General features: G+C 50.0%; 1 protein-coding gene across 3 annotated transcripts; it reads right to left on the reverse strand.

Annotated features, from left to right (window-relative positions):
• Positions 1 to 10,957: 10,957 nt before the first annotated feature.
• PLAUR (plasminogen activator, urokinase receptor) lies at positions 10,958 to 26,393 on the reverse strand. Of its 3 annotated transcripts, none has more exons than XM_047791611.1 (7): positions 25,051 to 25,157; positions 24,489 to 24,599; positions 22,195 to 22,338; positions 14,024 to 14,176; positions 13,321 to 13,455; positions 12,592 to 12,738; positions 10,958 to 11,524 (listed from the first exon to the last, which is right to left on the reverse strand). In XM_047791611.1, exons 1-7 carry the CDS (start codon positions 25,130 to 25,132, stop codon positions 11,271 to 11,273), a joined length of 1,026 nt encoding a protein of 341 aa, XP_047647567.1. In that variant the 5' UTR covers positions 25,133 to 25,157; the 3' UTR covers positions 10,958 to 11,270. The 3 variants fall into 3 exon arrangements, with proteins under 3 accessions (XP_047647567.1, XP_047647569.1, XP_047647568.1); XM_047791612.1 differs by lacking the exon at positions 25,051 to 25,157 and adding an exon at positions 26,238 to 26,393 and having other exon boundaries at positions 10,959 to 11,524; XM_047791613.1 differs by lacking the exon at positions 13,321 to 13,455.
• Positions 26,394 to 27,293: the final 900 nt, after the last annotated feature.

Raw genomic sequence — 27,293 nt, forward strand, 5'->3', positions numbered from 1 at the left:
GCGGGGTGCACATACCCTGGAGGGGGAGTGCCTGTGAAGATGCAAGCGTGGGGGAAACGGGAGTGGGCTATGGTAAAGGTGAGCGTGAGAGGTATTCTGTGGACAGGTGAGTGTGAGGGTAAAAGTGTCATGTGACAGGCTGTGCCCTGAGCCACCCTGAGAGGGGAGGCAGCAGCCTAGTCTGGGCAGGTCCAGGATCTCTGGCGGCAGGACTAGGCTGGGCTGGGGTCAGGTCTCACCCTCCCTCCTGTCCTCACCCTCTGCATCATTCCCCCGGAGGGAGAGGCTCCTTGGCCCCGGCGTCTAGCGTCTAGCTTCCCCTCCCTGCTTCCCTGCTCTTCCTGCCCCAGTCTCTCTTTGTGCCCTTGTCTGTGTGCCCTTCTCACTTCTCTCCCATCTTTGCTGCTGACTCACCCATCCAGACTTGGGTCCCTTCTCCCTCCTGGGAGGTGGATTTCCCTGAGCCCACTTCTGTGGGATCCTGTAGACCTGTTGCAGGATTATCACCCTTAGGACCCAGGAAGAATGAGAGAAACAACAGAAGCTAGGAAACCTCAACCTCTTCCATCATCAGGTGACGATCAGGTAGACAGGGATCTGCCACCTATAAAAATCCTTGCTCTTCATCTCCATCACCACCAAAAAAATTCTACACCCAGGAGTTCCCATTGTGGCTCAGTGGGTTACGAACTCAGCTTGTATCCATGAGGATGCGGGTTCCCTCCTTGGCCTTGCTCAGTGATTTAAGGATCTGGTGTTGCTGAAAGCTACCGTGTAGGTGGAAGATGCCACTCAGATCTGGCCTCAGTGGCAGCTCCGATTCAACCCCTAGCCTGGAACCTCCATGTACCACAAGTGAGGCTGTAGAAAGAACAAATAAATCTACATCAAGGTCCACCAACAAGCTTCAGCTGCCAGTACCCTTTCTGTCCTCAGTGTCCAGTTCCCAGCATCCTCTGTCTTTGGGACCCAAACTCCCATCAACCTCTAAGTCCCAGGACCACAGCCCTGAGTGATTCTGTTCTTTTTAAATTCTCAGTTTACCTTTCTGTAAACCAGGGAAAGATATGGTCAGGCTGGATAATCTCCAATCCTTCCAGGGCTCATACTCTGTGTTAGGATAGCTGGAAGAGAGGTGTCCAACCTGGATTTGGGATACTGGGTTAGGGGGTAGTAGCTAAGGGTGGTTTTTTCTCCCAAGAACCTTAGACCCCCTGCTCATGGCTCTAACCGACGTCTCTTGCTCCAGCTGCAGGGTGCCCTGGGGGATGTTGGCTTGGTTCTCAGCTGTCTTTTTGGGGTCCCACCTTTTCTTCCACCTGAGGGCATCAAAAGAGTGAAGGTCCTGTCCCTGTCCTCCTCCAGGGTACTTTCTCCATTAGGGTTATCATGCAAGTGTCAGCAAATCCAACCCAACTGGCTTAAGAAAAAGAGGATTGTTGGTGTTTCCATTGTGGCTCAGTGGTAATGAACCTGACGAGTATCTATGAGGATGCGGGTTCGCTCAGAGGGTTAAGTATCCAGTGCTGCAATAAGCTGTGGTCTAGGTTGCAGATGCAGCTTGGCTCCTGCATTGCTGTGGCTGTGGTGTAGACCGCAGCTGCAACTCTGATTCAACCCCTAACCTGGAAACTTCCATATGCTATGGGTGCGGCCCTAAAAAGACAAAAAAGAAAAAAATAAAGAAAAAGAGGATTGTTTCACACATAAAAAAGTCTTGGGCATGGCTGGCTTCAGCATGATATCTCCTAAGGATAAATGGTTCACTTATGCTGCAGGATGGCTGGCAAATAGCCCTGGGGCCACACTTTTCCTCCACATTTGGAGAGGGGGAGAGAGAGAAAAAACTAGACAGACTCAAAGAGCCAAACTGTGGGAGATGGAGTGGAGAAAGAGAAAGGGAGAGAAGAAAGAGCTTTGTCAGCAGAGTGGGGAAATATTTTTCCATAGGAGCATCCCCCCACCCCCAGAAAAAAAACCCACCTTCCATTGTGTCTCGGTGGTCCAGATGATGGCACCTGTGAATCACTGAATCACTGCAAATGGTTAAGGGATGAGATTAAGTTGGTTAATTTAGATCTGAACCACGGGCTTCCCCATCCCCAGGTCAGAGGTGAAGTTAGATTTCTCAAACGGAAGTGGGTACTGGGAAGACAGCTGCTGTGCCTGCCATTTTGGGGACAGATGGACTGCACACCATGAGTTGATCATTCTTGAGTTTTTGAAGTCCTGACAAGGTTCAGAGTTGCTTAGTTGTTCTCTCAGTATCATTCTGTGAGATAATAAGAATATATACTGGTCTCTGCCCCTGGTCCCTGGCACAGAGCTCCTGAAACCCTTGTGATTTCCTAGATGATAAGCATACCAGGAGCATCTTTTGTGCTAATAGTTGGTCTCTGACCCCAGTTCCTGACCCAGAGCTCCTGAAATGATTGTGACTTCCTGGGTGATAAAAGTGTCTTTTGTTCTAATAGGTGACTTTCAGTGGGTTCCTGGGTAAGGACTGATCACCGAAACACCAAACTATGATTGCTAGCTTGACATTGTCAGCATCCCAATAGCATGGGGTTCAGGGGGCTTCTGGGCTGGTGAACATGTGCAGGTGCTGGGGGAGTGACACGCCCAGTGATGACATGGAAGCTTGGTGCCCTTTCCGGCAGACCTTGCCCTATGCATCTTTTTCAATTGGATGCTCTTTGTTTTGTTTTGCTTTTTTATTTCAGCTACCCCAAGGCATAAGGAGTTCCCCGGCCAGGGATCAAATCCTAGTCAGAGTTGTGACCTACGCTGCAGCTTTGAAATTCTGAATGCTTTCACCCATTGTGCCAGGCTGGGGATCGAGCCTACATTCCAGCACTCTGGAGACAACTGACCCCCTTGTGCCATAGCAGGAACTCCTTTCATCTGGATGTTCCTCTGTATCCTTAATCACATCCTTTCATAAGCCAGTAAAGGTAACTATTTTCCTGAGTTCTGTGAGCCGCTCTAGCAAATTAATTAAACCTGAAGAGAGGGTTCATGGGAACCTCTCTGATTTATAGCCTATTGGTCAGATGAACAGGTAACAAGCTGGACTTTCCTTTTTTTTTTTTTTTTAGGGCCACACCAACAGCATATGGAAGTTCCCAGGTTGGGGGCTGAATCAGAGCTACAGCTGCCAGCCTACACCACAGACACAGTAACACAGGATCCAAGCCGGGTCTGTGACCTACGCCAGAGCTCATGGCAATGCCAGATCCTTAACCCACTGAGCGAGGCCAGGGATCGAACCCTAGTCCTCATGGATACTAGTCAGGTTAGTTAACCACTCAGCCATGACGGGAACTCCTGGACTTTCTTTCGTGAACTGAAGTCTGGCACCTGCCATTAGCCTCCATATGGAGTAAAACATGAGCCACTGAAGCTGCCGACCCCACAGCACCCCCAGTGGAGCCCAGGGTGGAGACCAGGAGTGAGGCACTCTGTGCTCTAGGAAAACTGGAAGAACAGATCTTCAGATAGATATTTTTAGGAGACCTTTTTTTGTGCATTTTTTTCTAGGTTCACACCCACGGCATATGAAGGTTCCCAGGCTAGGGGTCGAATTGGAGCCACAACCACAGAAACCTGGGATCTGAGCTGAGTCTGTGACCTACACCACAGCTCATGGCAACGCTGGCTCCTTAACCCACTGATTGAGGCAGGGATCGAACTCGCGTCCTCAGGGATTCTAGTCAGATTCGTTTCTGCTGAGCCACGAAGGGAACTCCCTAGGAGAAGATTTTATGAGCCTGATTCTTGCATCTCTTCATATCTAGGAAAAGCACTAAATCTATCAATGATGACAAATGTCTGTGACTAGCAGTCACCTTCACGAGACCAGTAGAAAACTCCTGTAAGATGTGTGCGTGGCTGCACGCACCTCCCCCTCAGCTTTATCACTTATATTTTGATATTCCACTTACATTTGATATTTCCTTTTTGGAGTAGTATTTCAGAGCTATCTGAAATACTGCCTCCTGGGCTGTAGTTGGTGGGCAAGACAAAAGATGTCATGGTCACCTGTGAGAACAGCCGCTCCCAAGGGTGGGCCAATGAGCCCTGAGGGAACTCAGGAAAGCGTATGAAGGAGGGATTCCAGTAAGCCTAGACTTTTAGTCTTCCCACAGAAATGGGTTTTCTGTAAATCTTCTGTAATTCCGGTTATCTGTAAATCTTTTATTCCTACTACCCCCTCCTTTGTTGCAAAAACTCATAAAATCCTATGAATTGTGGTATAGTTGTTAACAAATCTGACTAGGAACCATGAGGTTTCGGGTTCTATCCCTGGCCTTGCTCAGTGGGTTAAGGATCCGGTGTTGCCATGAGCTGTGGTGTAGGTCACAGACGCGGCCCAGATCCCACATTGCTGTGGCTGTGGCATAGGCCGGCGGCTACAGCTCCAATTGGACTCCTAGCCTGGGAACCTCCATATGCCACAGGTGTGGCCCTAGAAAAGACAAAAAAGACAAAAAAAAAAAAGCAAAAAACACCCAAAACCCAAAAACCCTCAAAACTCATAAATCCTAGCTTTCCCCCTCGTCTCCTCCAAGTGGTTTCTCAGGGCTACCCAAGATGATGTCTCCCGGGCTTAAGTCCTAATTTCACCCCAAATAAAACTTAACTCTCAACTATCAGGTTGTATTTTTTTTAGTTGACAGTTTTGTTTTTGGCTGTGCCTGGAAACTCCCTGGCCAGGGATCGAACCCTTGCCACAGCAGTGACAACACTGGATCCTTAACCCACTGAGCCACTGGGAAACTACTGGACTTCCAACTGTTATCTGAAGTGCAGAGTGTAGGACTGAGCCCTTAATCTGTGGGATCTGAGGCTATTTCCAGGTAGGTAGCGTCAGAAGTGAGTGAAGTTGTAAAATACCCAGTTGGTGTCACAGAGAATTCCTTAGTGTGGAGGAAACCAGAAGTGACCAGAAGTGTTGTGAGTGTGGTAATAGTGTGAGAGGAAAGGAGACACACAGGAGAAAGACACAGTAGGGAAGAAGTGTGTTTTTCCCTGTACTGGAAGAAAACTGGGTGGTGCTTTAGGGTTTTTTTCTCATACACATTCCCTCTCCCTTGGGTCCTTCCTAAGAGAATCCTGATTTTGTTCAGGCATCAACCTTTCTTTAATAGAAGATGTGGGGGAAGCCCCAGGAGTGGGGTCTGAATACACTTTGCCCAATACTGTGGTTCCATACCGCCTTCTGGTGAATGCTGTAGGCATGGGAGTATAAAACAAGTCAGATGAGTAAAGCATGAGGAGGGCAAGTAGGCCTGGAAATTTGGGGATCAGCTTTCTTTGTTTAAAAAGAGACCCAAGAAGAGATGGCCCTTTGTTATTGCCTCTGAATGTGGGTGTGATGTGTGGAACTGCAGCAGCCATCTTGAGGCCATGAGGTGATGAGGCTTGAATGGATCCTTTTGGACATAATGGAAGCATTGAATTAGCCCAGGAACTGCCCTAACTCATGATCTCTTGTTCTGTGAGATAATCAATTTCCTCTTTGTTTCAACCATTTTGAGTTGAGTGTCCTCTTAAAAACAGCCCTGGCCACCATATTGCCTGTGATTCCCATAGAACACATGGAGGCAGCCCTGTTTGCAGATTAAAACATTCTAAGGAGCAGTGTTCTTTTTCAGTTGCTCCCCTACAATGTGTACACAGCCCATGGGGCCAGAGGCAGGATACTGGGCTATGTACCATCTTTGGGCTGTGGGCTGTGTTCTATCGTTGCAGGAAGGGAGACCACTTCCGGGGCCCGAGAATGGGCTTTTGTCTAACACTCAGAAATGAATTGTCCACAGAGACACATGTGCTGACAAAGCAAAAGGCTCTCTTGGGAAGGGGTGTCTGGGTGGAGAGCAGGAGGGTAAAGGAACCCAGGAGAACTGCTCTGCCACACAGCTCACAGTCTCCCATTTTATGGGAAAGAGACTGGTTGTCTCTTGCCAGTTGTCTAGCTTGGCCCGTACTTGGTCTGGCTCAGGATCCTTTTGCAAGTGGTTATTACTGTGCCTGGCTGAGGTGAGTGGTTTCAGTCAATGGTCTCCTAACAGGATAAGTGCAGGAGCAGTGGATATCTGTTTACTGCTATACCGGGGGGGGGGGGGGGGGGGCTTTGATGTAAACATCCCTGGCCATAGCCGAGGAGGGTCACAGGCAAGTCTTGACCCAAACTGGACCCCATCAGAGAAGAGTCTGTTCATTAAAATTTTAGAACCAGGGTGTTCCTGTCATGGTGCAGCGGAAACGAATCTGACTAGGAACCATGAGGTTATGGGTTTGATCCCTGGCCTTGCTCAGTGGGTTGAGGATTCGGCGTTGCCGTGAGCTGTGGTGTAGGTTGCAGACGTGGCTCGGATCCCGAGTTGCTGTGCCTGTGGTGTAGGCTGGCGGTTACAGCTCTGATTAGACCCCTAGCCTGGGCACCTCCATATGCCGCGGGTGTGGCCCTAAAAGGATAACAGACCAAAAAAAAAAAAAAAAATTTTAGAACCAGACACAAGTAGTTCTTGGTGTTGTTGAAACTTGGCCTCTGTCCACCAGTGCCAAATAGAAACATGCGGACAGAATTTGGAGCAAAGGAGAAAAAAAAAATAGCTTTATTGCTTTGCCAGGCAAAGGAGGCCACAGTAGGCTAACACCCTAAAGACTGTGCCCTCCCGTGGGAGAGATGAGGAAGTAGTTTTATAGTTTGGGTGTAGAAAATAGGGCCACAGATAAGGATCAGGCAGAGGCACGCTTTCATTCTTGGTCAAAGTTGGTGTTTGGTGCCCTCAGGACTGGTTCTGGTGGTCCTGGAGTGCAGCCGTCTTCATAATGTCTTCCACTTCTTGGGGGTTTTAGCTCCTCAGAAGAGCTCAAAGTTATTGCTGTGTATATTCCTTGAAGAGGAACTGGGACCCTGCCCCAGGGCTGCACTATTGTTTCTTGACTGTTCCTCCCTGGTCTCTGGGGAGGGGGGGGGTCTTCTCTGATGAGTAACCCAACCTACCCTTTGGGGGGTCATGGAGGCTGAGCGAGGCCTATTCCTTACAAACAAGAGTGGGGGGACACAAAGGCTTGTGCTGAGGTGACCCACAGGGTCCTGCTAAGTTTCATTGGCATTTGACATTTCAAGGTCATATTTGGCTGCTATGTTTGAAACAGAAGAAGGTAGTCTGTGAGGAGACAAAACTAAAGTGGAAGCCCAGCCCCTGAGGGAAACCAAATATTCAGGGGGGAGAGGGACATAGACCGAGAGACAGAGATTTTGCAAAAGGGGCACAACATTGATTTCACACACGGCTTTCCAGTTCTGTGTCTTGTCCCTGGTGCAGTCCAGAGACCTAGCTTTTGCTTGAATTCTAAACTTCCAATGATGCTGTCATTTTGCTTGAGTCAGCTTAAACAGATTTTATTTCCTGCAACCAAGATCCCTGAACAAAAACTTGGGAGCCATTAATGATGAGGTCCTGATCATGAGCTCTGGTGTAGAACATTATGAGAAATTTATCTCTAGCCCCAATATCTGCACCATGGGACATACATTTCCATCCTTTGATCCCCACTGTTAGGGCCTCATGAGACTTGAGATCTTAACCTTCTCTCTCTGCCGTAGGGTCTCATGGGAGATGTAGTCCTAGCCTCTATTTCTGCTGTGAGGCATCATGGGAATTGTATTCCCAGCCTCCTGTCTCTGCTCTGGGGTATCTTGATGGATGCAATCCTAGCCTCCAGTTGTCACCCAGGGGAGCAACCCAAGGGTCCTAACCTGCTCCTTAACTGTCTCTACAAAACAAGTACACTTGTCTTAGGCAAGGAGGTAAGGAAGGCTCCCCTCCCCAATTTCTAATAAAATCCTTACTTCCAGTGGACTTTTGGAGAACCAAAACTAAATCTTCTAGCTGCATTTACAAGACAGAGACATGAGGGCTTTAACCTCGAGAAACCAGTATAAGCTGACTGAAATTCAAAACCAAGACAAAGGTTGCTCTACAGCTCATTACCATCTCATTGCATTAATAAGGTCTCCACCTGCTACACCCTATGGGTTCACCCAGTTCCCACCCAGACAGCAAGGGGCCATAGGAGGGCAGAAAAGAGTCCTGAACTGCATTCTGGAAAATCACCACCCATTGCCACGAATCAGGATGACAAAAGACCCCCATCCCCAGGAGCCTCCTTAACCCACTGAGCGGGGCCAGGGATCGAACCTGCCTCCTCATGGATTCTAGTCAGATTTGTTACCACTGAGCCATGATGGGAACTCCCACTCTTTTTTTTTTTTTTTTTTTTCAACCCTCCCTGCCACCTCAGCCTGCAGTGGCTTGATGCTGGGTCTCAGTTCCCAGACTGGGGATCCAACTCAGGCTGCAGCAGTGAAAGTGCCTAGTCCCAACTACCAGACCAACAGGGAACTCCCCACACTTTTCTATAAAAAGCTTGTCCCAGCTTGCAGTCAGGGAGAAGGAAATTTTAGAGCCTAAGCTCCGCTTCTCCATTCTCTGGCCATTGAATGAAAGCCTGTCTTGGAGTTCCCACTGTGGTGCAGCAGGTTAAGAAACTGACTAGTATGCATGAGGATGTGGGTTTGATCCCGGCCCTGGTGGGTGGGTTAAGGATCCGGTGTTGCTGCAGGCTGAAGCGTAGGTCCCGGACGAGGCCTGGATCTGGTGTTGCTGTGGCTGTGGTGTAGGCCGGCAGCTGCAGCTCGAATTTGATCCCTAGCCTGGGAACTTCCATATGCTGCAGGTGAGGCTGTAAAAAAATAATAATAAAAGCCTTTTTTGTTTGCACCAAACTCAGTTTTGTTATTGGCAGCACAAACCTGAGTGGGAGAGAATTCCTTGACTGACTAGGGGGGCTTTGGTTGTGTGAGGGCTGGATTCTGCAACACAATCTGTGCTGTAGGGCATTACAGGGAAAGTGAAACTAACCTCACTTTTAATTACGAAGCATCTCAGAAAATGTCATCTTGGCCTCAACTCTGCCTTAGGGCATCATGGGCAATATAACCCTAGCCCAGGTTTTGCATAGAAGATGCAGTTTTTCCTTCCTTTCTTCATCACCTGCCATGCCCTGGGCACTCTTCTAGGTGTTGGGAATACTGTAGGGAGCAAATAAAAGACACTGCCCGTTATGGAAATGCTCCTGGGGAGTTAGCAAAAAATCAGACAAACAATTGATTGTTCCAGCCAACCGCTGTAGCATAGCAAAATTATCCAAAACTCAGCCGTGTAAAAGCACAACCTCTTTGTTTTATGATTCTGTGGGTCAGGACTTTGAGCAAGGCACAGCAGGATCGGTGCGTGTCTGCTCAAGGGACTGGGGCCCAAATGGGCTGGCTGGAACAGCTGGAGATGGATGGGCTGATTTATCTAGGGCCATGTATCTGAAACCAGCTGGTGTTGTAGGTTGAAATGTGCCCCCCCCCCCCCCCCCCCCGCCAAATATGTTGAAATCCCAAACGCCAGATTCTATGAATGTGAACTTTGAGTCCCCTGGTAGCCTATCAGTTAAGGACCCAGCATTATTACTGCTGTGGCTCCAGTTGCTGCTGTGGTGCAGGTTTGATCTCTGGTCTGGGGACTTCTGCCTGCTGCTGGTGTGGCCAAAAAAGAAAAAAAAAAAAGTGGCCTTATGTGGAGATAGGGTCTTTGTAGATGTGATAAGTTAAGGTGATACTGGATTAGGGCAGGCCCTTCGATCCAATGCCTAATATCCTTATAAGGAAAGAGATTCAGAGCCGCACAGCCAGGAAGGAAGGCCACCTGAGCACCAAGGCAGACTGGAGTGATACGGCCACAAGCCAAGGATTGCCAGCAATGCCCAGAAGTGAGGAAGAGGCCAGGAAGGATTCTTCCCCAGAGACTTGACTTTATTGTTTTTTGTTGTTGTTGTTCTTTTTTGCTTTTTAGGGCCACACCTGTGGCACATGGAGGTTCCCAGGCTAGGGGTCAAATTGGAACAATAGCCACTGGCCTACGCCACAGCCACAGCCACAGCCACGCCAGATCCGAGCCGTGTCTGCAACCCACACCACAGCTCACGGCAACGCCGAATCCTTAAGCCATTCAGCAAGGCCAGGGATCGAACCTACAACCTCATGGTTCCTAGTCAGATTCATTTCCACTTAGCCACAACAGGAACTCCTATTTTATTGTATTTTTATGGCAGCACCTGGGGCATATGGAAGTTCCCAGGCCAGGGGTCCAGTCGGAGCTTCAGCTGCCAGCCTATACCACAGCCACAGCCAAGCCAGATCCGAGCCTCATCTGTGACCTACACCACAGCTCGCGGCAATGCCGGATCCTTAACCCACTGAGTGAGGTCGGGGATGGAACCTGCATCCTCATGGATACTAGGCGGGTTCTTAACCTGCTGAGCCAAAATGGGAACTCTGAAAAAAGTCCTTTTTCTTCCTAAGCCATGGGAATGTAATTCAGTCTCTTGGCAAACCAGGGAAAACATGAATTCTTCCCTGTTGTGTTCAAAGAGTGCCACTGAAACGGGAGTTGTGTCTTTTTCACAGTCATTCTGAGGGCATCCCAGGAAAGAGAGGCCAGCCTTGATCGCCGGCCCCCGGAGCAGCAGGGGAACGCAGTCCTGTCCTTGCCTCTCACCGCAGGGCACTCGGGGGTCATCTCCTATTCATCTCCCATCTCAGAACCCCCAGGAAATGCAGGCACGTCTCCTCAGAACAGCGCAGTAGCCTTGATCTCTGGATGTGGGAGAAGAGACTGGCAGCTTAGTGCTTGGGGGAGTGAGTTAGAAGGTTGCATGTGGAGCCCAGAAATAGAGATGGAGGCGGCTTAAGGTGGAAGCCTCCATGGGACAGCTCCCCAGGCTCGGGCCTCGATTGCCTGGTTCCCACAATGTGACCCCTAATTCCAGGAGCCTGAGGAAAGGTGCCCGCTCGCCCCCATCCGTCCCGCATGGCGAAGGGCGGACCTGCCTTTGTTCACTGGTAGAAAAATCTTTATTTCCGTATAAAATATTAAATAAAACAAATAATTAATAATAACAATAATAGCGGCAACAATATTCATCATAACAAGAGCTCTAGCCTGCTGGCCCGCAGCCTTTGTTTGGCTTTTCTCCTCTGCTTCTCACAAGTCTCCTCTGAGATAAGCATTCTGACAGCTGGGTACACGGAGGCTCAGAGAGGGCAGCACACTGGCCTGAGGTCACACAGCAAGTCGGCAGGGCTGGAGCTGAGGGAAGGGCGAAGGGGTCCCCTGGATCCAGCCAGGGCAGTGGGGGTGTGAGGTTCAGGTCCAGAGGAGGGTGCCTCCCCACAGTCTGGCAGTCATAAGCAGGGTGACAAAGAAGCTGAAGTGGGCAGGGTCAGGCCGCGTTGCGCCCCCAGTGCGGGGCCTGACATCCAGGGCTGGCTGGTTACAGCTATTTCCAGTACAGCAGGAGACGTTGAGATGGGTCAGGCTGAAGGCTTCAGCCACGTGGAGGCCTTGGCACCATGAAGGGGTTGCACAGCCTCTGACAGTGTAGCTTGGGTTCCCCAGGCCTGAGGAGAGAGGAGATCCTGTGAGACCTGGGGCTGGGTGACCTGCCACCTTGTGGCCGCTGCCTGGAGAAAGCAGCACTTTGAAGAATGGTCCTGGGACCCTGGGTTCCAGACCCTTCCAGGCGATATGTGAAGCCAACATTATTCTCACAATAATGCTAAAACATCATGCGGCATTTTTTTCCTCTCACAAGGGTTCAACAGGATTTCCCAGAAACCTCAGGGCATGGGATCTTGCAACATACTCAGTGCAGACGCAGATATGAGGATCAGGCTGTCTTCTGTGAAGCCAGACATTAAAGAAATGGCGAAATGCTAGAACAATGCCAGCCTTCTCGTTACATTTTTTTTTTTTTTTCGTTTTTGGAAAATGTCTTTTCTTTTCCATAAAACAACTGTGTTACGCTCACCTGTCATGAGTTTCCTAGTTGTTCTTTTATTTTTTATTTATTTTTATGTTCATTTTTGGCCTCCCCATGGCATATGGAAATTTCCAGGCCAGGGATCAGATCTGAACTGCAGCTGCGACCTATACCATAGCTATGATAACGCTGGATCCTTAACCCACTGGGCCAGGCCGGGGCAGACCTGTGTCCTGGAGCTGCAGAGATGCTGCTGATCCCATTGCGCTACAGAGGGAACTCCAGTGGTTCTTTAAAAATGAATATATACATCTTTTAAAGTCTCTTAGTTTTCATTTCTAATGCAATAAATATCTACAGGTATAACTGACATAAACAATACATTTTAAGGGCATGAAGGACTTTTGAGACCCCAAAGTTTGAGGACCACTGGAATAGAGGGACCTGCCCAGGATGGCACAGCATGGACTCCCATGAGGTCCACAGGAAGTCCCAGCCCCAAAGTCCATGTTTCTGTGGCTCAAAGATCCATTTCCTAATGAACAAGTCCTAATTCTTTACTATGCTTTGCACTCTCCTGAATGAAGCCCCGCCTTTTCCAATAAGAAGATCCATCTCAATTAAATCCAACTTGACAGGAAGTCCCCTCTTGCAGAAGGCCATTCCCCCCATAAGTATTCTCTCCCAGTCACCTAAGGGCCTCACCGTTAGTGCCTGTGGCTTCCAGACATTGATTCATGGGGCCTCGGCAGCTAATGAGGGCAGTCTCGTTAGTGGAACATCCATGAGTGCTGTTCCCCTCACAGCTGTAACACTGCAAGCCGTTTGGAGGCAGCTTTTGAAGATCGAGGACTAGGGAGAAAATGACACAAACCAAGGAAATTAGCACAGGGAGTTCACAGCATCACCCCCCCAGGACTCCCAACTCTCCACCCGAGATGTCATGGGGCCTCCTTGTGGCCAGGCTCAGAACAGCACCCACTTTGGGAGGGTTCTCCAGGGCCTGTGAGGGAAATCCCAGCTCCCTGCTACCCACGAGCCCCATCCTGGTCCCTACCTGGCCCGGCACTGGGTAAGACAAAACAGTCCCTTCCCTCAGAGAGCTTGCAGTTTGAAGCTACACTGTCCAATGTGGTAGCCACTTGCCACATTCGGTTGAATTGGAGCTGTAGCCACAAGCCTACACCACAGCCACAGCAATGAGGGATCGCTAACCCACTGAGGAAGGCCAGGGATCGAATCTGTATCCTCACAGACACGGTACTGGGTTCTTAATCCACTGAGCCACAATGGGAACTCCCTACACAGAATCCTTCTTTGAAGAGGGGCTTGGTAGGTTCATTTTTCAGAGGGGTTTGCTTGTGAGCAGCAGTCAGCCAGAGTGCACCTCCCTGCCCCAATCCTGGGCCTCACGCCAGGTCCCTTGCCCCTTACCTGGGCCCCCATTGCATTTGGTGGTGTTGCAGCACCGCAGGAAGTGGAAAGTGTGGTTGTTGTGGAAGCCGGTGGGGCCGGGGCAGCCAGGAAGGTTGCCACAGCCTCGGGTGTGGCGCTCATCCCCGGGACTCCCTGTAAAGGGCAGAGGACGAGGTCAGATTGCTGGTGAGGGGCTGAGACTGAATTCGCCAGCTGCCACAGTTGGCCATCCGTCCTCTGCTACATCCTTCACTATACAGCCCTCATTGTCTTGGAGGCAGCCATCTGTCTAGCCAAAAGATACAACTTCCAGCCTCCGTAGGTATAGTCATGTGGCTAAGTTCTGGCCAGTGGGATCTAAGTAGGAAGGTTTTATGGCACTTCCAGAAAAGAGAACCTTCCCAAAAGGAGGGGTGCCCCCTTTCTGTCCCATCTTTTCCCTCCTCCTCCTTCCTGGAACTTGGGCACAAGGCCTGGAGCTCAGGCAGCCATATTGGACTAAGAGGCAAACTTGAGAATGGAAACACTATGGAAGGAATGAGAAGGCATCTAGGTTCCTGGTGATTGTGGAACTGCCCTAGTGGCCCTGGACTTCCCCTCACTGGACTTTTTGTGAGTACTTTCTACCCTGCTAAAGCCCCTGTTATTTTGGGGGTTGTTCAGTACAGCCTTGGGGAGGAGCAAAGCAGGGAGGAGGAGCTGCTGGCAGGTGGGGGCTCACCTTCCAGGCTCCGGTGGGTTACCACATCCAGGCACTGTTCTCCAGGGTTGCGGCACTGCAGGCTCCTGTCCCAGCCCCGCTCACAGCTCAGGTCTGATGAGGCACAGGAAGCACATTCAAGGTAACGACTTCGGGGAAAGAAAGGAGCCCGGCCTGTTTGGGAAGGAGCAGGAGGGTGAGGCTCCATGGGGAGAGTCCTAGAGACCCAGCTCCCTTGAGGACTCACATCAGCATCAATCCTTCTTCATCCCACCCTTCAGCCAGTTATCAGGTCCTGCACGTGCCACCTCTTGAATCTTTCTAGAATCCATCCCTTCCTTTCCGGCTCCATGACCAGGTTAGACCTCCTTCAAAACCGGCTTCCTCCCTGGCCTCCTGGTTTCCATTCTTGCCCTTCCCACCCCAGTGCATCCCACACAGCCCTGGAAGGAAGTCTCTAATTCTCAAATCTGACCCTGCCTCTCCTCTGTTCAAAACTCCTCCGTGGGTCCCCGGTGCTCTCAGAATAAAATCCACAGAACTCAGAGTGGCATTCAAAGCCCATCAAAGGCTGGGTCCTGGCCACCCTTCCTGCCTCATTTCCCTCCCCCGGCCCCTCAGACTCTATGCCACACGGGCTGCCCTCAGTCCCTGAGTGCATGTGCTGCCTGACACCCAGCTTTTGCATCTGCTGTTGCCTTTGCCTGGAACACTGTCCCTCGCTGCCTCCTTTCTGTATCTCCTTCTCCTTCTGCAAGGGGTCATCCTCTCCAATTTCACCTCCTCCAAGAAGCCCCCTTTGACTTCCCAGGCTGGACTCCCCAGTCCCAGTCCTGCCCACTCTGGTGACAAGTCTGTTTCCCTTGCTGGATTCAGTCCCAAGAGGTAGTAGGGCCAGGGCCGTCTTGGTCACTACTGTGTCCCAATATGACCCAGAACAGGGCCAGAGCCAGAGAAGATACTCAAGAAATATTTGATAAGTGAATGAATGAATGGGAGAACAAACACTTACTTAAAACCCTTCTATTGCTCCCTGCGGTAGCCAACCTCGGAGATGGCCCCCAGTGAACCCTGCTTCCTGGTGTTTGTGCCCCTGTGTGGTCCTTTCCCACAAGGAATAAAGCTGACCTGTGGAACCAATAGGATATTGTGGCAATGATGGTGCGTGGCTTCTGGGCTAGTTCATCTAAGACACTGCAACTTCTTCCTGGCTCCACTGGATCACTGTCTCTGGGGGAAGCTGGGGCCCCGCTGTATAGACACTCAGGTGGCCCCACTGTGAGGTCTCCATGATGAGGAGCTGAGGCCTCTGCCACAACCATGGGAGCTGATTATCTCCATAAATGAAGGTACCCTGGGTGCCTTCCGATGACTGCACCCTACTTTCATTCTTCCCTAAAACCCTGTGAAAGGAGTTCCTATCGTGGCTCAGGGGAAATTAATCTGACTAGTATCCATGAGGATGCAGGTGTGATCCCTGGCCTCGCTCAGTGGGTTAAGGATCTGGTGTTGCCGTGAGCTGTGGTGTAGGTTGCAGACGCAGCTTGGATCTGGTGTTGCTGTGGCTGTGGTGTAGGTCAATAGCTACAGCTCCGATTCAACCCCTAGCCTGGGAATTTCCATATGCTGTGGGTACAGCCCTAAAAGGAAAAAACCCCCCACAAAAACCAAACAAAAACCCTTGAAAGATCCAGAGCCACCTTGCTAAGCCATTCCCAGACTCTTGAATTCAAAAACTTTGTGAAATAATACACGCTTATTTTTGTTTTAAGCTCTGGCCCAATCTCTAACGCAGCAATAGATAATATACTACCCAACTGGGTCAGAGGTCAAAGCCTTACTTGATTGATCTGTGATAATTTTTTTCTCTCACATGCACCTTCCCGTCCAGGCCAAGGGGATGAGTTACTTTTCCCTGGAAACACCAGAGTCATTCCTCGGTCCAGGTCTTGGCTCACACCATTCCCAAGCCTGGCATGCCCTCTTCTTCCTGACCCCAGATATCTGAGTTGAGTTTGGGCCAGGTCTTAGAGAAATTGGAGGGCTGCCTCAGCCAAGGCTCTCAACTGGCAGGCCAGCAGTTATAATTAGGTGAATCACTTACATCCAAAGCCGAATCTTCCCCACACCCTCGCAAAAGAAAAATAAGGCCAACCACCCATGTCTTCTCATAGAAACTACCATGAAAATAAAAACATGAATTGCCATCATTGCCAAAATAGCACCCGTGGGTCTCCTTTGTGAACTCTTCTTCCCATGTTGCTCTTCTAAACGTGGGAGATCCCCAGGCTCTGTCCTAAGCCCCCCCCCCTTTTTTTTATCATTTCTCATGATACACACTCTCTTCATGGGATATTATCCATTGACATGGCTTCATCTCCACCCATCTGCTAGGACCTCATAAATCTCTCTCCAGGCAAGATTTCTCTCTGGGCTCCACATCTGTACACCCAAGTGCCTCCTGGAGGTCCCCTGACTATCCATCAAATACCTGAATCTTTACATGCCCCAAACAAGACACCATCTTCTCCAAATTGCTCCATCTCCTGAGTTCCACATCTCTGAGATGGACCTAAGTCCCCTAGGGAGAAATCTGGCAGACTCTGGATACTCCTACAGCCCTGTCCTCTAGTTCTCTAATTCTTTGCTGTTTCTGATCTCCATTAAGCATGTCTATTGAGTTTCAGCCCCTATTCTCTATTTATTGGACTCATTTTAAATCTGGATTCCAGATTTCTGCTAAAAAAGATCCTGCTATTGTCTTGACTATGTTGATCATAGCTATTTAAGGTTCCCAGTCTAATAACTCCAATATCTAAATCATGGTAAGTCTGTTTCTTTCTTTTCTTTTTTTTTTGTCTTTTTGTCTTTTTCTAGGGCCACACCTGTGGCATATGGAGGTACCCAGGGGAGGGGTGTAATCAGAGCTGTAGTTGCCGGTCTACGCAAGAGCCACAGCAACACGGGATCTGAGCCGCATCTGCAACCTACACCACAGCTCACGGCAACGCCGGATCGTTAACCCACTGAGCAAGGGCAGGGATCGAACCCGCAACCTCATGGTTCCTAGTCGGATTTGTTAACCACTGAGCCATGATGGGAACTCCAAGTCTGTTTCAATTGTTGGATTTTTCTCTTGGTTTCTGGTCAATTGGTCTTTTCTATTTCCTTTAGGATACCTTGCAAGTTTTGACCTTGTACCAGATATAGAAGACAATTTTTTTTTCTTTTTATGCCTATACCCATGGCATATGGAAGTTCCTGGGTCAGGAATTGAATCTAAGCCACAGCTGTGGAAATGATAGCTCTTTTAACCCACTGTGCTGGGCCTGGGATTGAAACCACACCTCTGCAAGGAGTGGAGCTGCTGCAGTCAGATTCCTAACCCACTGCACCATGGTGGGAACTCCATGAAGACAATTCTTTCTTCTTTTTCTTTTCAGGGCTGCACCTGTGGCATATGGAGGTTCCCATGCTAGGGGTCGAATCAGAGCTGCCACTGCTGGCCTACACCACAGCCACACCAACGCCAGATCCGAGCCGCATCTGTGACTTATACCACAGCTCACGGCAATGCGGGATCCTTAACCTACTGAGTGAGGCCAGGGATCGAACTGTGTCCTCATGGACACTAGTCGGGCTCCTTAACTGCTAAACCACAATGGGAACTCCCATGAAGATGATTTTTAAAGGCTCTAAATGATCTCATCTTTTGCCAAAGAGGATTAGGTTTTCTTCCTGTTGAAGATTGGATGTAGGCGTTTTTATGGCTGGTCTGTTTCAGTGTTGCCCTAACGCCTAGAGTGTGGTCTCAGAGGAAAGCCCAAGACCTCTCTTTCCAACTTGGCAACCTCAGTCCCCCAGCACCATATGCCTGCTGGAATCCCTCTTCAGTTCTGTAGTTTCCCAGATACTATTTTCTGTGAGTTTCTTGGAGCCTCACCCTATGCATGTACAGCTTGCCAATGACTTGAAGGAAATCTGCAGATTTGGGGACTCCCTTTTCTGTGGTTCCATGCATTCCAGGATTTCACTTCTCATTTCCCAGACACTCTGGCAGCCGCAGACTCCAACCTCTGCCTTTTCCGTCTCGCAATGATTTCTTTCTATTTGTGTTCTACTTCCCCTCCAGAACCATGAATTACAAAGTGCGCTCAAGAAAAAAGCCAGCTTGTCTGTGGAACTCAACTTCTGTGCTTCCCTTATTTCAAAGGCTGGAGCACCTCAACTTCCTCTCTTCATCTGCTGCTCTTGAGTGACTTCAATAACTGTTTCTAATTTGTCCAGCTTTCACAGCTGTCATTGGTGGTGGTGGTGGGGGTCTGATACAAGAGTCTGCATCATGACCAGAACTGCAGACCCACCTCCTACGTCTCATCCATCACTAAGTCCTGATTATCTACCTGCTAAATATTTCTTAAACCCATCTCCTTCTCTCCATCTGCACAGTGGACATGCTTCTTCTTCTTCTTTTTTTTTTCTTTTTGTGTTTTGTCTTTTTAGGGCCATACCTGCAGCATATGGAGGTTCCCAGGCTAGGAGTTGAATTGGAGCTACAGCTGCCGGCCTACGCCACAGCCATGGCAATGTGGGACCCGAGCCGCATCTGCGACATACACCACAGCTCACGGCAATGCTGGATCCCTAACCCACTGAGCGAGGCCAGGGATTGAAGCCACGTCCTCATGGATACTAGTCGGGTTTGTTAACCACTGGGCTATGGCGGGAACTTCTGGACACTCTTCTTTATCTGGACAGCCTCACACACCTCCAAGTCGGTCTCCCCTCGCCTGTCTTCCCTCTACCATCCTTGCTTCTCTCCAGTCTATCTTCCGCTCTGAGGCCAGAATAACTTGTTAAAAAATATAAGTCTGATCTTGACACTCATTGCTTAAGCCCTTTCATGACCTTCCGTGTCCCCCGGGTGAAGTCTGTATTCCCCGCCGCAGCCTAGAAGGCCCTGGGTAATGGGACCTGACCAGTTTTCATCAGTTCCTCTTGCTCCATCTCGTCCTTCCTCCGGCCCTGCTACTTTCACTCACCTCTAGGTCTTTGCATCGGATGCTCCCTCTGTCTGGACCACTTTTCACTGTGGGTTATTTTTTTTTTTTTCCTGGCTGCACCCATATGGAGGTTCCCAGGCCAGGGATCACATCTGAGCCACAGCTGTAACCTATGCCACAGCTGCAGCAATGCCAGATCCTTAACCCACTGCGCCTGAGCTGGGGATCGAACCTGTGCTGCCACAGAGACAACGCCAGGTCTCTAACCTGCTGTGCCACAGCGCGAACTCCTCCACTGTCCTAACAGTCTGACTCCTACTCAGCCCTCAAAATCCAGCTTAGCTGTTGCTTCCTGTAGGAAACCTTCCCTGACCTGCATCAATGTCCCATAGCCTCTTCTCTTAGTCATCCTGGCCTTGACCCCTCTGGTCTCTGTTTCCCCATCATTGACCTGACTTCTTTGCTGTCCCAGCTCTGACTAATGTGAGTCACAGCAGTCACTGTCTGGTGATGGGTCTGTCACACATATACAAACACACACTCGATTATGAGCCCCACAGGGGCAGGGCCCACAGCTGTCTTGGTCACTGCTATGGACCAAGTATCATGTAGGTACAGGATGTGGTTTAACCAACTATTCTAATCAGCATGAGAAGGGTAAAATGGCATCAGAAATGGGGCTGATGGAGTTCCCTAGCAGCCTAGTAGTTAAGGACCTGGCATTGTTACTGCTGTGGCATGGGTTTGATCCTTGGCCTGGGAATTTCTATGTGCTGCGGGTGTGGTCAAAAAATAAATAAATAAAAAATAAATGGGACTGACATAGGTATATCAGTTATTAAATTACTGAATTGACAGCTGTTGCCCAAGCGCCCTGGTGGGCTCCTGACCACTCCCAACCCTTCCTTTATTTTATTTTTATTATTTTTTTGGCCATGCCCATGGCATGTGGAAATTCCTGGGTCAAGGACTGAACCTGCATCACAGTAGCAACCTGAGCTGCTGCAGCGATGACACCAGATCCTGAACCTGCTGAGCCACCAGAAAACTCTCCAATTTCCTCTTGAGAACTATCACGTCTGCAAGATTCACTACAGGGGCATCACCAGGCCCAGTAGGAAGCTTCCAGGGGAGTCTGTCCTGACTGGTCAATGCCTTCTGCCCTGGCAAATAGGTAAATATTTTGTCCTTTTTTTTTTTTAGGGCTACACCGGAGGCACATGGAGAGTCTCAGGCCAGAGGTCAAATCAGAGCTGCAACTGCCGGCCACAGCCACAGCCACACCCACAGCCACACCAGATCAGCTTGTGGCAACGCTGGATCCTAACTCACTGAGTAAGGCCAGGGATCAAACCTGTATCCTCATGGATACTAGTTGGGATCTCAATCCGCTGAGCCACAGCAGGAACCCCTATTGTTAAATATTTTGAATATTACTTCTTTTTTGTTGTTGTTGTTTTTTTGTCTTTTTGCCATTTCTTTGGCCGCTCCCGCGGCATATGGAGGTTCCCAGGCTAGGGGTCCAATCAGAGCTGTAGCCACCAGCCTACGCCAGAGCTACAGCAACGCCGGATCCGAGCCGCGTCTGTGACCTACACCACAGCTCACGGCAACGCCGGGTCCTTAACCCACTGAGCAAGGGCAGGGATCGAACCCACAACCTCATGGTTCCTAGTCGGATTCGTTAACCACTGCACCACGACGGGAACTCCTGAATATTACTTCTGATTACAAGTATTACTAGGATTCAATTATTAGTGCTTTCTTTCAGCACATCTAACAGAGAGAGGAAGCTAGCATCCTCTCTTTTGTCACTTACTTGAAAATAAACATCTGATTCAGTCCCCACCAACAGATAAAAGTTTGAGGGCAAGATAAATGACAATCTAACAGAATCAGGAAGGATGAAGAGCAAGAAAATACCCAGTGCATCCGGCGGCGTTCTGCTTGCTGACGTGTCGGTCGCCCGTGACCCGCCTGGCCTGGACCATTTCCTTCCTCACCAGGGCCAGAAAGAGGAATGTCTGCCTGAACTCACACCATGGGTCTACCCTTCCCCACCCTTCCTCTCCTGTGAGACCTTGGGAATTTGAGCCTCTCTAAGTCTTTTTCCTTTTTGTTTTTTTGGCCATGCCCCTGGCATGCAGAAGTTCCTGGGCCAGGGATCTAATCTGCGCCCCCAAGCCATAGCAGTGACAAAGCTGAATCTTTAACCTGGACCACCAGGGAACGCCTCTAAATCTTTTTCTGAAACTGACCAGAGCCCAAAGCCATGAAACTCAACAAAAAACCTTATGGAGGTAGTTCTTGCTGTGGCTCAGCAGGCTGAGAACCTGACTAGTGTCCATGAGGATGCGGGTTTGATCCCTGGCCTCGCTCAGAAGGTTAAGGATCCAGCCTAAGTTGTGATGTGGCTCAGAGCTAAACATTGCTGTGGCTATGTTGTAGACCAGCAGCTGCAGCTCTGCTTGGGCCCCTAGCGTGGGAACTTCCATAGTCTGCAGGTACGGCCTTAAAACACAAAAACAAAAACAAACATGAAATTTCTTTGAATTTTCTTCCCCTTTAACTCAAGGATCGTCAATTCTAAGAAACTTTCTGGGCCCACCGTCTGTCTGATCCCCTCCTCTCTGATGTGCCTTAAGAACTTTTAAGTCTCTGGTATCTCTAGTCTGCTAAGGGACCAAGACACAAAGCATCTATTGCCCGAACCATCTCCTGTCCCCTGAGAAAAGTTAGATGGCAAAACCGCAGTGAGGAACCTCACCTATCCCTCAAGCGGTGTGTACAGCTTCTAAAGGAAGGTGTTGCATCTTATACAAAACAACGACACATACACAAGACAAGTACAGGATGAGAAAGGATTAGGGATGGGGTGTGTGTGCAGTTGGGAGTGGGATTGGGGACAGTCTGATATGAGATGAGGTTGATTGGGGGATGGAGTTGACGTGTTTGGAGGGAAGATGGGTTTGCATTTGGGAGTGTTGGGAGTAAAACAAAGTTGGGGATGGGATTGAAAGTGAGGCTGAGCTGGGGCTGGGGATGTATTTGGGAGAAGGAAAGGTCTGAGCTGGGGTCAGGCATGGAGTTGGGGTGGAGGTAGGATAGGACTGGGATGGGATCAGGATGGGGATAAGGCTGAGGTGGGGATGCTTTGGAGCTGGGGATGGCAAGCACTGCCTTACTCACCAGGACTGGGCCGGTTGCACAAATTGGAGCCACACATGGCCTCTGTAAGGGTGACGATCTGCAGGTCTGTCCGATAGCTCATGGTCCTGTTGGTCTTCTCCGGGTGGGCACAGCCTCTCTCCACCACCTCCAGCTCCTCACCTCCTGTGAGGAAAGTCTCTTTGTCACCCCACAGGCTCTGCTGGGCCTAATCAGCCTCTGGGGTGACCTGGTTATAAGGTCACCCACTCCCAGGGCTGATCCCTGCCCAGGCCTCTCCTCTTGCTCGAATCCAATTCTATCTTCTCTAGAGTTATCTCCCCCCTACCGCGCCCCCGCCCCTCCAGTGTCTCTCTTAGTGACACCACTATCTCTGGGAACTTCTGGATCCATCTACCCCTCCCTCTCAGCTTGGTACGCTTAGCAGGGATATGCCTCTAATAGGAATCTTTTTTTTTTTTTTTTGTCTTTTTGCCTTTTCTTGGGCTGCTCCTGCAGCATATGGAGGGGAGGTTCCCAGGCTAGGGTCTAATCGGAGCTGCAGCCGTTGGCCTACGCCAGAGCCACAGCAACGGGGGATCCGAGCCGCATCTGTGACCTACACCACAGCTCATGGCAATGTGGGATCCTTAACCCACTGAGCAAGGCCAGGGATTGAACTCGCAAGCTCATGGTTCCTAGTCGGATTCGTTAACCACTAAGCCACGATGGGAACTCCCTAGTGGGAATCTTTAAAGGAAGATGCTTCAAGCTTACCAAAAAGTATAAGAGAATGATATAATAAATACTGTGCATTCATCACTGAACTTTATAAAATATGAGCATTTTGCCATATATGTTTTCAGATATTTTTTGAAAAAAGACACCAAATTTAAAAGATAGGTAGCTCCCGTTGTAGCTCAGCCAATTAAGAACCGGACTAGTGGAGTTGCTGTTGTGGCTCAGCAGAAATGAATCTGACTAGTATCCATGAGGTCGCAGGTCTGATCCCTGGCCTTGCTCAGTGGGTTAAGGACCCAGCATTGCCATGAGCTGTGGTGTAGGTTGCAGATTCAGCTCAGATCTTGCCTTGCTGTGGCTGTGGTGTAAGCTGGCAGTGGCAGCTCTGATTTGACCCCTTAGCCTGGGAACCTCCATATGCCGTGGGTTCGGCCCTTAAAAAACCAAAAAAAAAAAAAAAAAGATAGTTAGTTAGTAATTCCCCCTGTGGTGCAATGGGATCGGCGGCCTTTTGGGAACACTGGACACAGGTTCAATCCCTGGCCCCTGGCACAGTGGGTTAAGAACCCAATGTTGTGGCAGCTTCAGCTTAGGTCACAACTGCAGCTTGGATCTGATCCCTGGCCTGGGAACTCCATACTCCACATGTCAGGTAAATCCTGCTGCTTACCACCCTCCCAATCCCATTCCCCTTATGCCCGTCCAGAGGCAACCTCTGGTGCAACTCTCACACTCTCTATGTGTAACAATATATACTATCATTTATTTGCAGATTGAGGAATTTCTGGATCAATATTTTGCAAATTGATTCGTTTATTTTTGGCTGCGCCCACAGCGTGTTAAGTTCCTTCCTGGGCCAGGGATCAACCCAGAGCCACAGCAGTGACAACACACAACTCTTAACTGCTAGGCCACCAAGAGAATCTCTATTTTTTAAAATTTTTGTATACTATTTATTCAAAAGGTATCAGACTTTGCAATACACTTTTTTTCCTCTCAATCTTAAGTTTTTTATTTAGACACAATCTGGTGCGCCACAGACTTGAGATGTATCCATGTTAATACTTGGAACCTTAGTTCCTTCATTTAAGCTGTGGTGGGTTATAATATGTGACTATGCCATGTTTCTCCTCTGCTGACCACTGACTTCAGGTTCTTTCCTGTTTTTCATATCACAAACATACTGTTAAGAACTTTTTTTTTTTTAGGGCCACACTGCCGGCATGTAGAAGTTCACAGACTAGGGGTCAAATCAGAGCTGTAGCTGCCGGCCTACACCACAGTCACAGCAAATCCGGATCTGAGCTTCCTCTCTGACCTACACCACAGCTCAACGAAAGGCCAGATCCTTCACCCACTGGGCGAGGCCAGGGATCAAACCCATACCTCATGGATCCTAGTTGGGTTCGTTTCCGCTGAGCCTGGATGGAAACTTCCCTTGTCAGATTTTTAAATGCTTGTCAACCTGGTGGGTCTTGAGTCTCATTGTCTTTTTGGTGCGCATTTCCCTGATTTTTTGCTAGATAAGGTTTTTCAGTCACTCGCATTCGCATTCCCTGCCTGGAGGTGGTGGTGGGGGCACTGGGGGAACTCACCTTCCCATATGTGCAGGATCGTGGTCCTGCAGAAGTCCTGGCCAGGGGCACATTCTTCCACTTTGCAATTCCCGGTCCTCTTGCAGAGCATGCATCGCAGGCCCCAGGAGGCTGGGGCAGAGGGGAGGAGAGTGTTATTTCTCAGCACCAGGATCCCCCTCTCGCCTCCTTAAGCCCTAACACCTGGGACCAAGTCTCCAGGCCCCGTGCCCGCCCAGGTGTTCCAGCCAGCTGTACTTCGAGCCTATCTTTAGGCCAACGTCCTAACTCCGCGCTCTACCCTGAAGACCTTTCCCCGACTACAGGTCCTTCCAAGGCCCTGCTCTCGCTCATTTCCCCTTTAATTCTGTCCGCGCCGGGCCCATCCTGAAAGTCTGATATCCCAAAGTCTCTGCGCGTGTGGACGTTCTAGCCCAGCTCCCTTTTAGGTCCTTTCCTCCACCCCGCCCGCCTTCGGTCTGTTCGGCCTCGAGAGCTCTTCTAGGGTTGTTTACCCTCACCGACACCAGCGGATTTTTACTTTCTACCCCGGCTCCCGGTGCCCCCCACGACGCCCACACACACAAATTCTCCTCCCCTCCGGGGCCTCTCTTCAGCGTTCTCTCCCCATCCAACAATCCAAGAAAACTTTTAACTTCGCCCATCAGCCCTGTGGAGAGTTTAACCGCAACTGACAGAGCCACGGGGGAAGAGTTCCTCCCGCCCACTAGCTGCTCCGGAGCTGTTAGCCCCGCCCACCGACGTCCCAACGACGCCCACTAGCTCCGCCCCGACGTTCTAACCCCGCCCACCATCTCCGCCCCTACATCATAGCCCCGCCCGCCAGCTCCGCCCCGACGTTCTAGCCCCGCCCACTAGCCCCGCCCCAAGGCCTATCCCTTCCCCGGACCCCCTTTGCGGTCCCTTCCCCACTCCAAATTCCGAGTTGCCCCGAGTCATTACTCATTCTAGGCCTCCCGCGGTCCGGAAAGCTTTCCGAGGTATTCATTACTAAACCACTTCCCAACCCCCACCCCCACTCCCGCCCCGCCCTGACAGTTCCTTCCCAATTTCCTTTCGTTTTTCAACACTTTTTACATTTTCCGGGGAAAGGAGTTGAGAGGGTCTTGTCGGCTTGAAAACAGTAAAGGCTCCTCGAAGGACAAGTTCTGGGTCCCCGAACCCTGGCTCTGCGACGCTCAGCCTCTCTTTAGACCTTTTGTAAAATGAAGCGCTGTCCCCTCTCTTTCAAGTGTGTGTGCGTGTGTGTGTGTGTGTGTGTGCGTGTGTGTGTGGAGGGGGGAGAAGAGAGGGCTGTGAGACGCCCCTACGAGGTCAGAATCCCACTTATTCATGGAGTGCTGTGTGACCTCAGGCCAGTTTCTTAACCTCTCTGTGCCTATTTTCTTCTTTGTGAAACGGAGTTAAAATAGTTACTGCCCGCCCAGTTGGAAATTGCAAGGAAGGAGTTTAGAAGAGTGCCTGGAATCAAGAACGCACTCGCCAAATGGTGGCAGAAGTCAAGTGCCTTTATTCAACTAATATTTCCTGAGCATCTACTGGTTGCCAGGTACTGTGCTGTGTGGGGCTGCAGATAGCAGAATTATTTGAGCATGAGTGTGGGCTCGGGGTTGGGGGGATGCTGGAGGCTAAGACCTCCTCTTCCAACTCATCAGACTTTGAGCTCTTTTCCCCTCCCCTCCCCTCCTTCTCCCTCCCCCGCCATCGGTCCTGTTCCCCGGAGCAGGGGTTCAGGCACCCAGCCCCTACCTGGAACGCAGATCTGAATCAAGAGCAGCAGCAGCAAGGGGCAGCCCATGTCCGGCAGCGGCTCCTGTTTGCCGTCTCCCTGCACTTCTCAGTCTGGCCCCAGGAAGGAGACGGTTTTGTGGCTCCGGGGGCTCCTCCCAGACGTTTTGCGAAAGAAGGAGTCAGCTCCAGATGCGTGGGGCACCCCCCTCTTCCTCAAAAATTTCCCTTACCAGGGCGCGGCCAGCCCGGGGTGGGGGGCTGGCTCTACTCTGACTCATGCTGGCCGTAGTCACAGTTGTCCCCACACTGCCTGGGTGCAAATTCCAGTTCTCTTCCTGCCATGGGACTTTGGGCAAAGGACCTCACACCTCGGATTAAAACTTTTTTTTTGCGATAGCAAATCTGCAGCTGATTATTAGATAATACAAGGCTTTCCTTAGTCTTGTTGGGAAGGATAACGGTATCGTGGTTATGTGAGGAATGTCTTTATGATTTAGAGCCGTACGCTGAAGTATTTGGGGGTGAAATAACATCTCCAATTTACCTTAAAACACTTCAGCCAAACAAGTAGAAAAACCAAAAAGTTATGACAGTGGCTTTGTGGTTATGTGGGAAAATTATTCTTATATTTTACAGATGCTCACTGAGTAAGCCATGTCATCCCCTGCCACTGTGATAAGTTGTGTTAGAAGTTGAAAGACAGTGGTGTCAGCATTTACCTTGAAATACCTTGGGGAAAAGGAAAGGCAAAATAGCAAAAATATCTATCGAGGAGTTCCCGTCGTGGCACAGTGGTTAACGAATCCGACTAGGAACCATGAGGTTGCGGGTTCGGTCCCTGCCCTTGCTCAGTGAGTTAAGGATCCGGCGTTGCCGTGAGCTGTGGTGAAGGTTGCAGACGCGGCTCGGATCCAGCTTTGCTGTGGCTCTGGCGTAGGCAGGTGGCTGCAGCTCCAATTCAACCCCTAGCCTGGGAACCTCCATAGGCCGCAGGAGTGGCCCAAGAACTAGCAAAAAAAAAAAAAAAAATCTATCGATTATATCAAGCTAACTTACATGCCATTCTGTCTCCTC

Source organism: Phacochoerus africanus, chromosome 8 (genome assembly GCF_016906955.1).
Source record: "Phacochoerus africanus isolate WHEZ1 chromosome 8, ROS_Pafr_v1, whole genome shotgun sequence".
In the NCBI taxonomy this organism is placed as follows: Eukaryota; Metazoa; Chordata; class Mammalia; order Artiodactyla; family Suidae; genus Phacochoerus; species Phacochoerus africanus.

Coding starts and splice junctions, on each gene's coding strand:
- PLAUR (XM_047791611.1), bottom strand. CDS start 25,132: ATGGGCGAAGTTAAAAGTTTTCTTGGATTGTTGGATGGGGAGAGAACG. Junction 14,177..22,194: donor GTGCAACCGGCCCAGTCCTG/GTGAGTAAGGCA, acceptor CTTCCCAAACAG/GCCGGGCTCCTTTCTTTCCC. Junction 12,739..13,320: donor CAAATGCAATGGGGGCCCAG/GTAAGGGGCAAG, acceptor TTTTCTCCCTAG/TCCTCGATCTTCAAAAGCTG.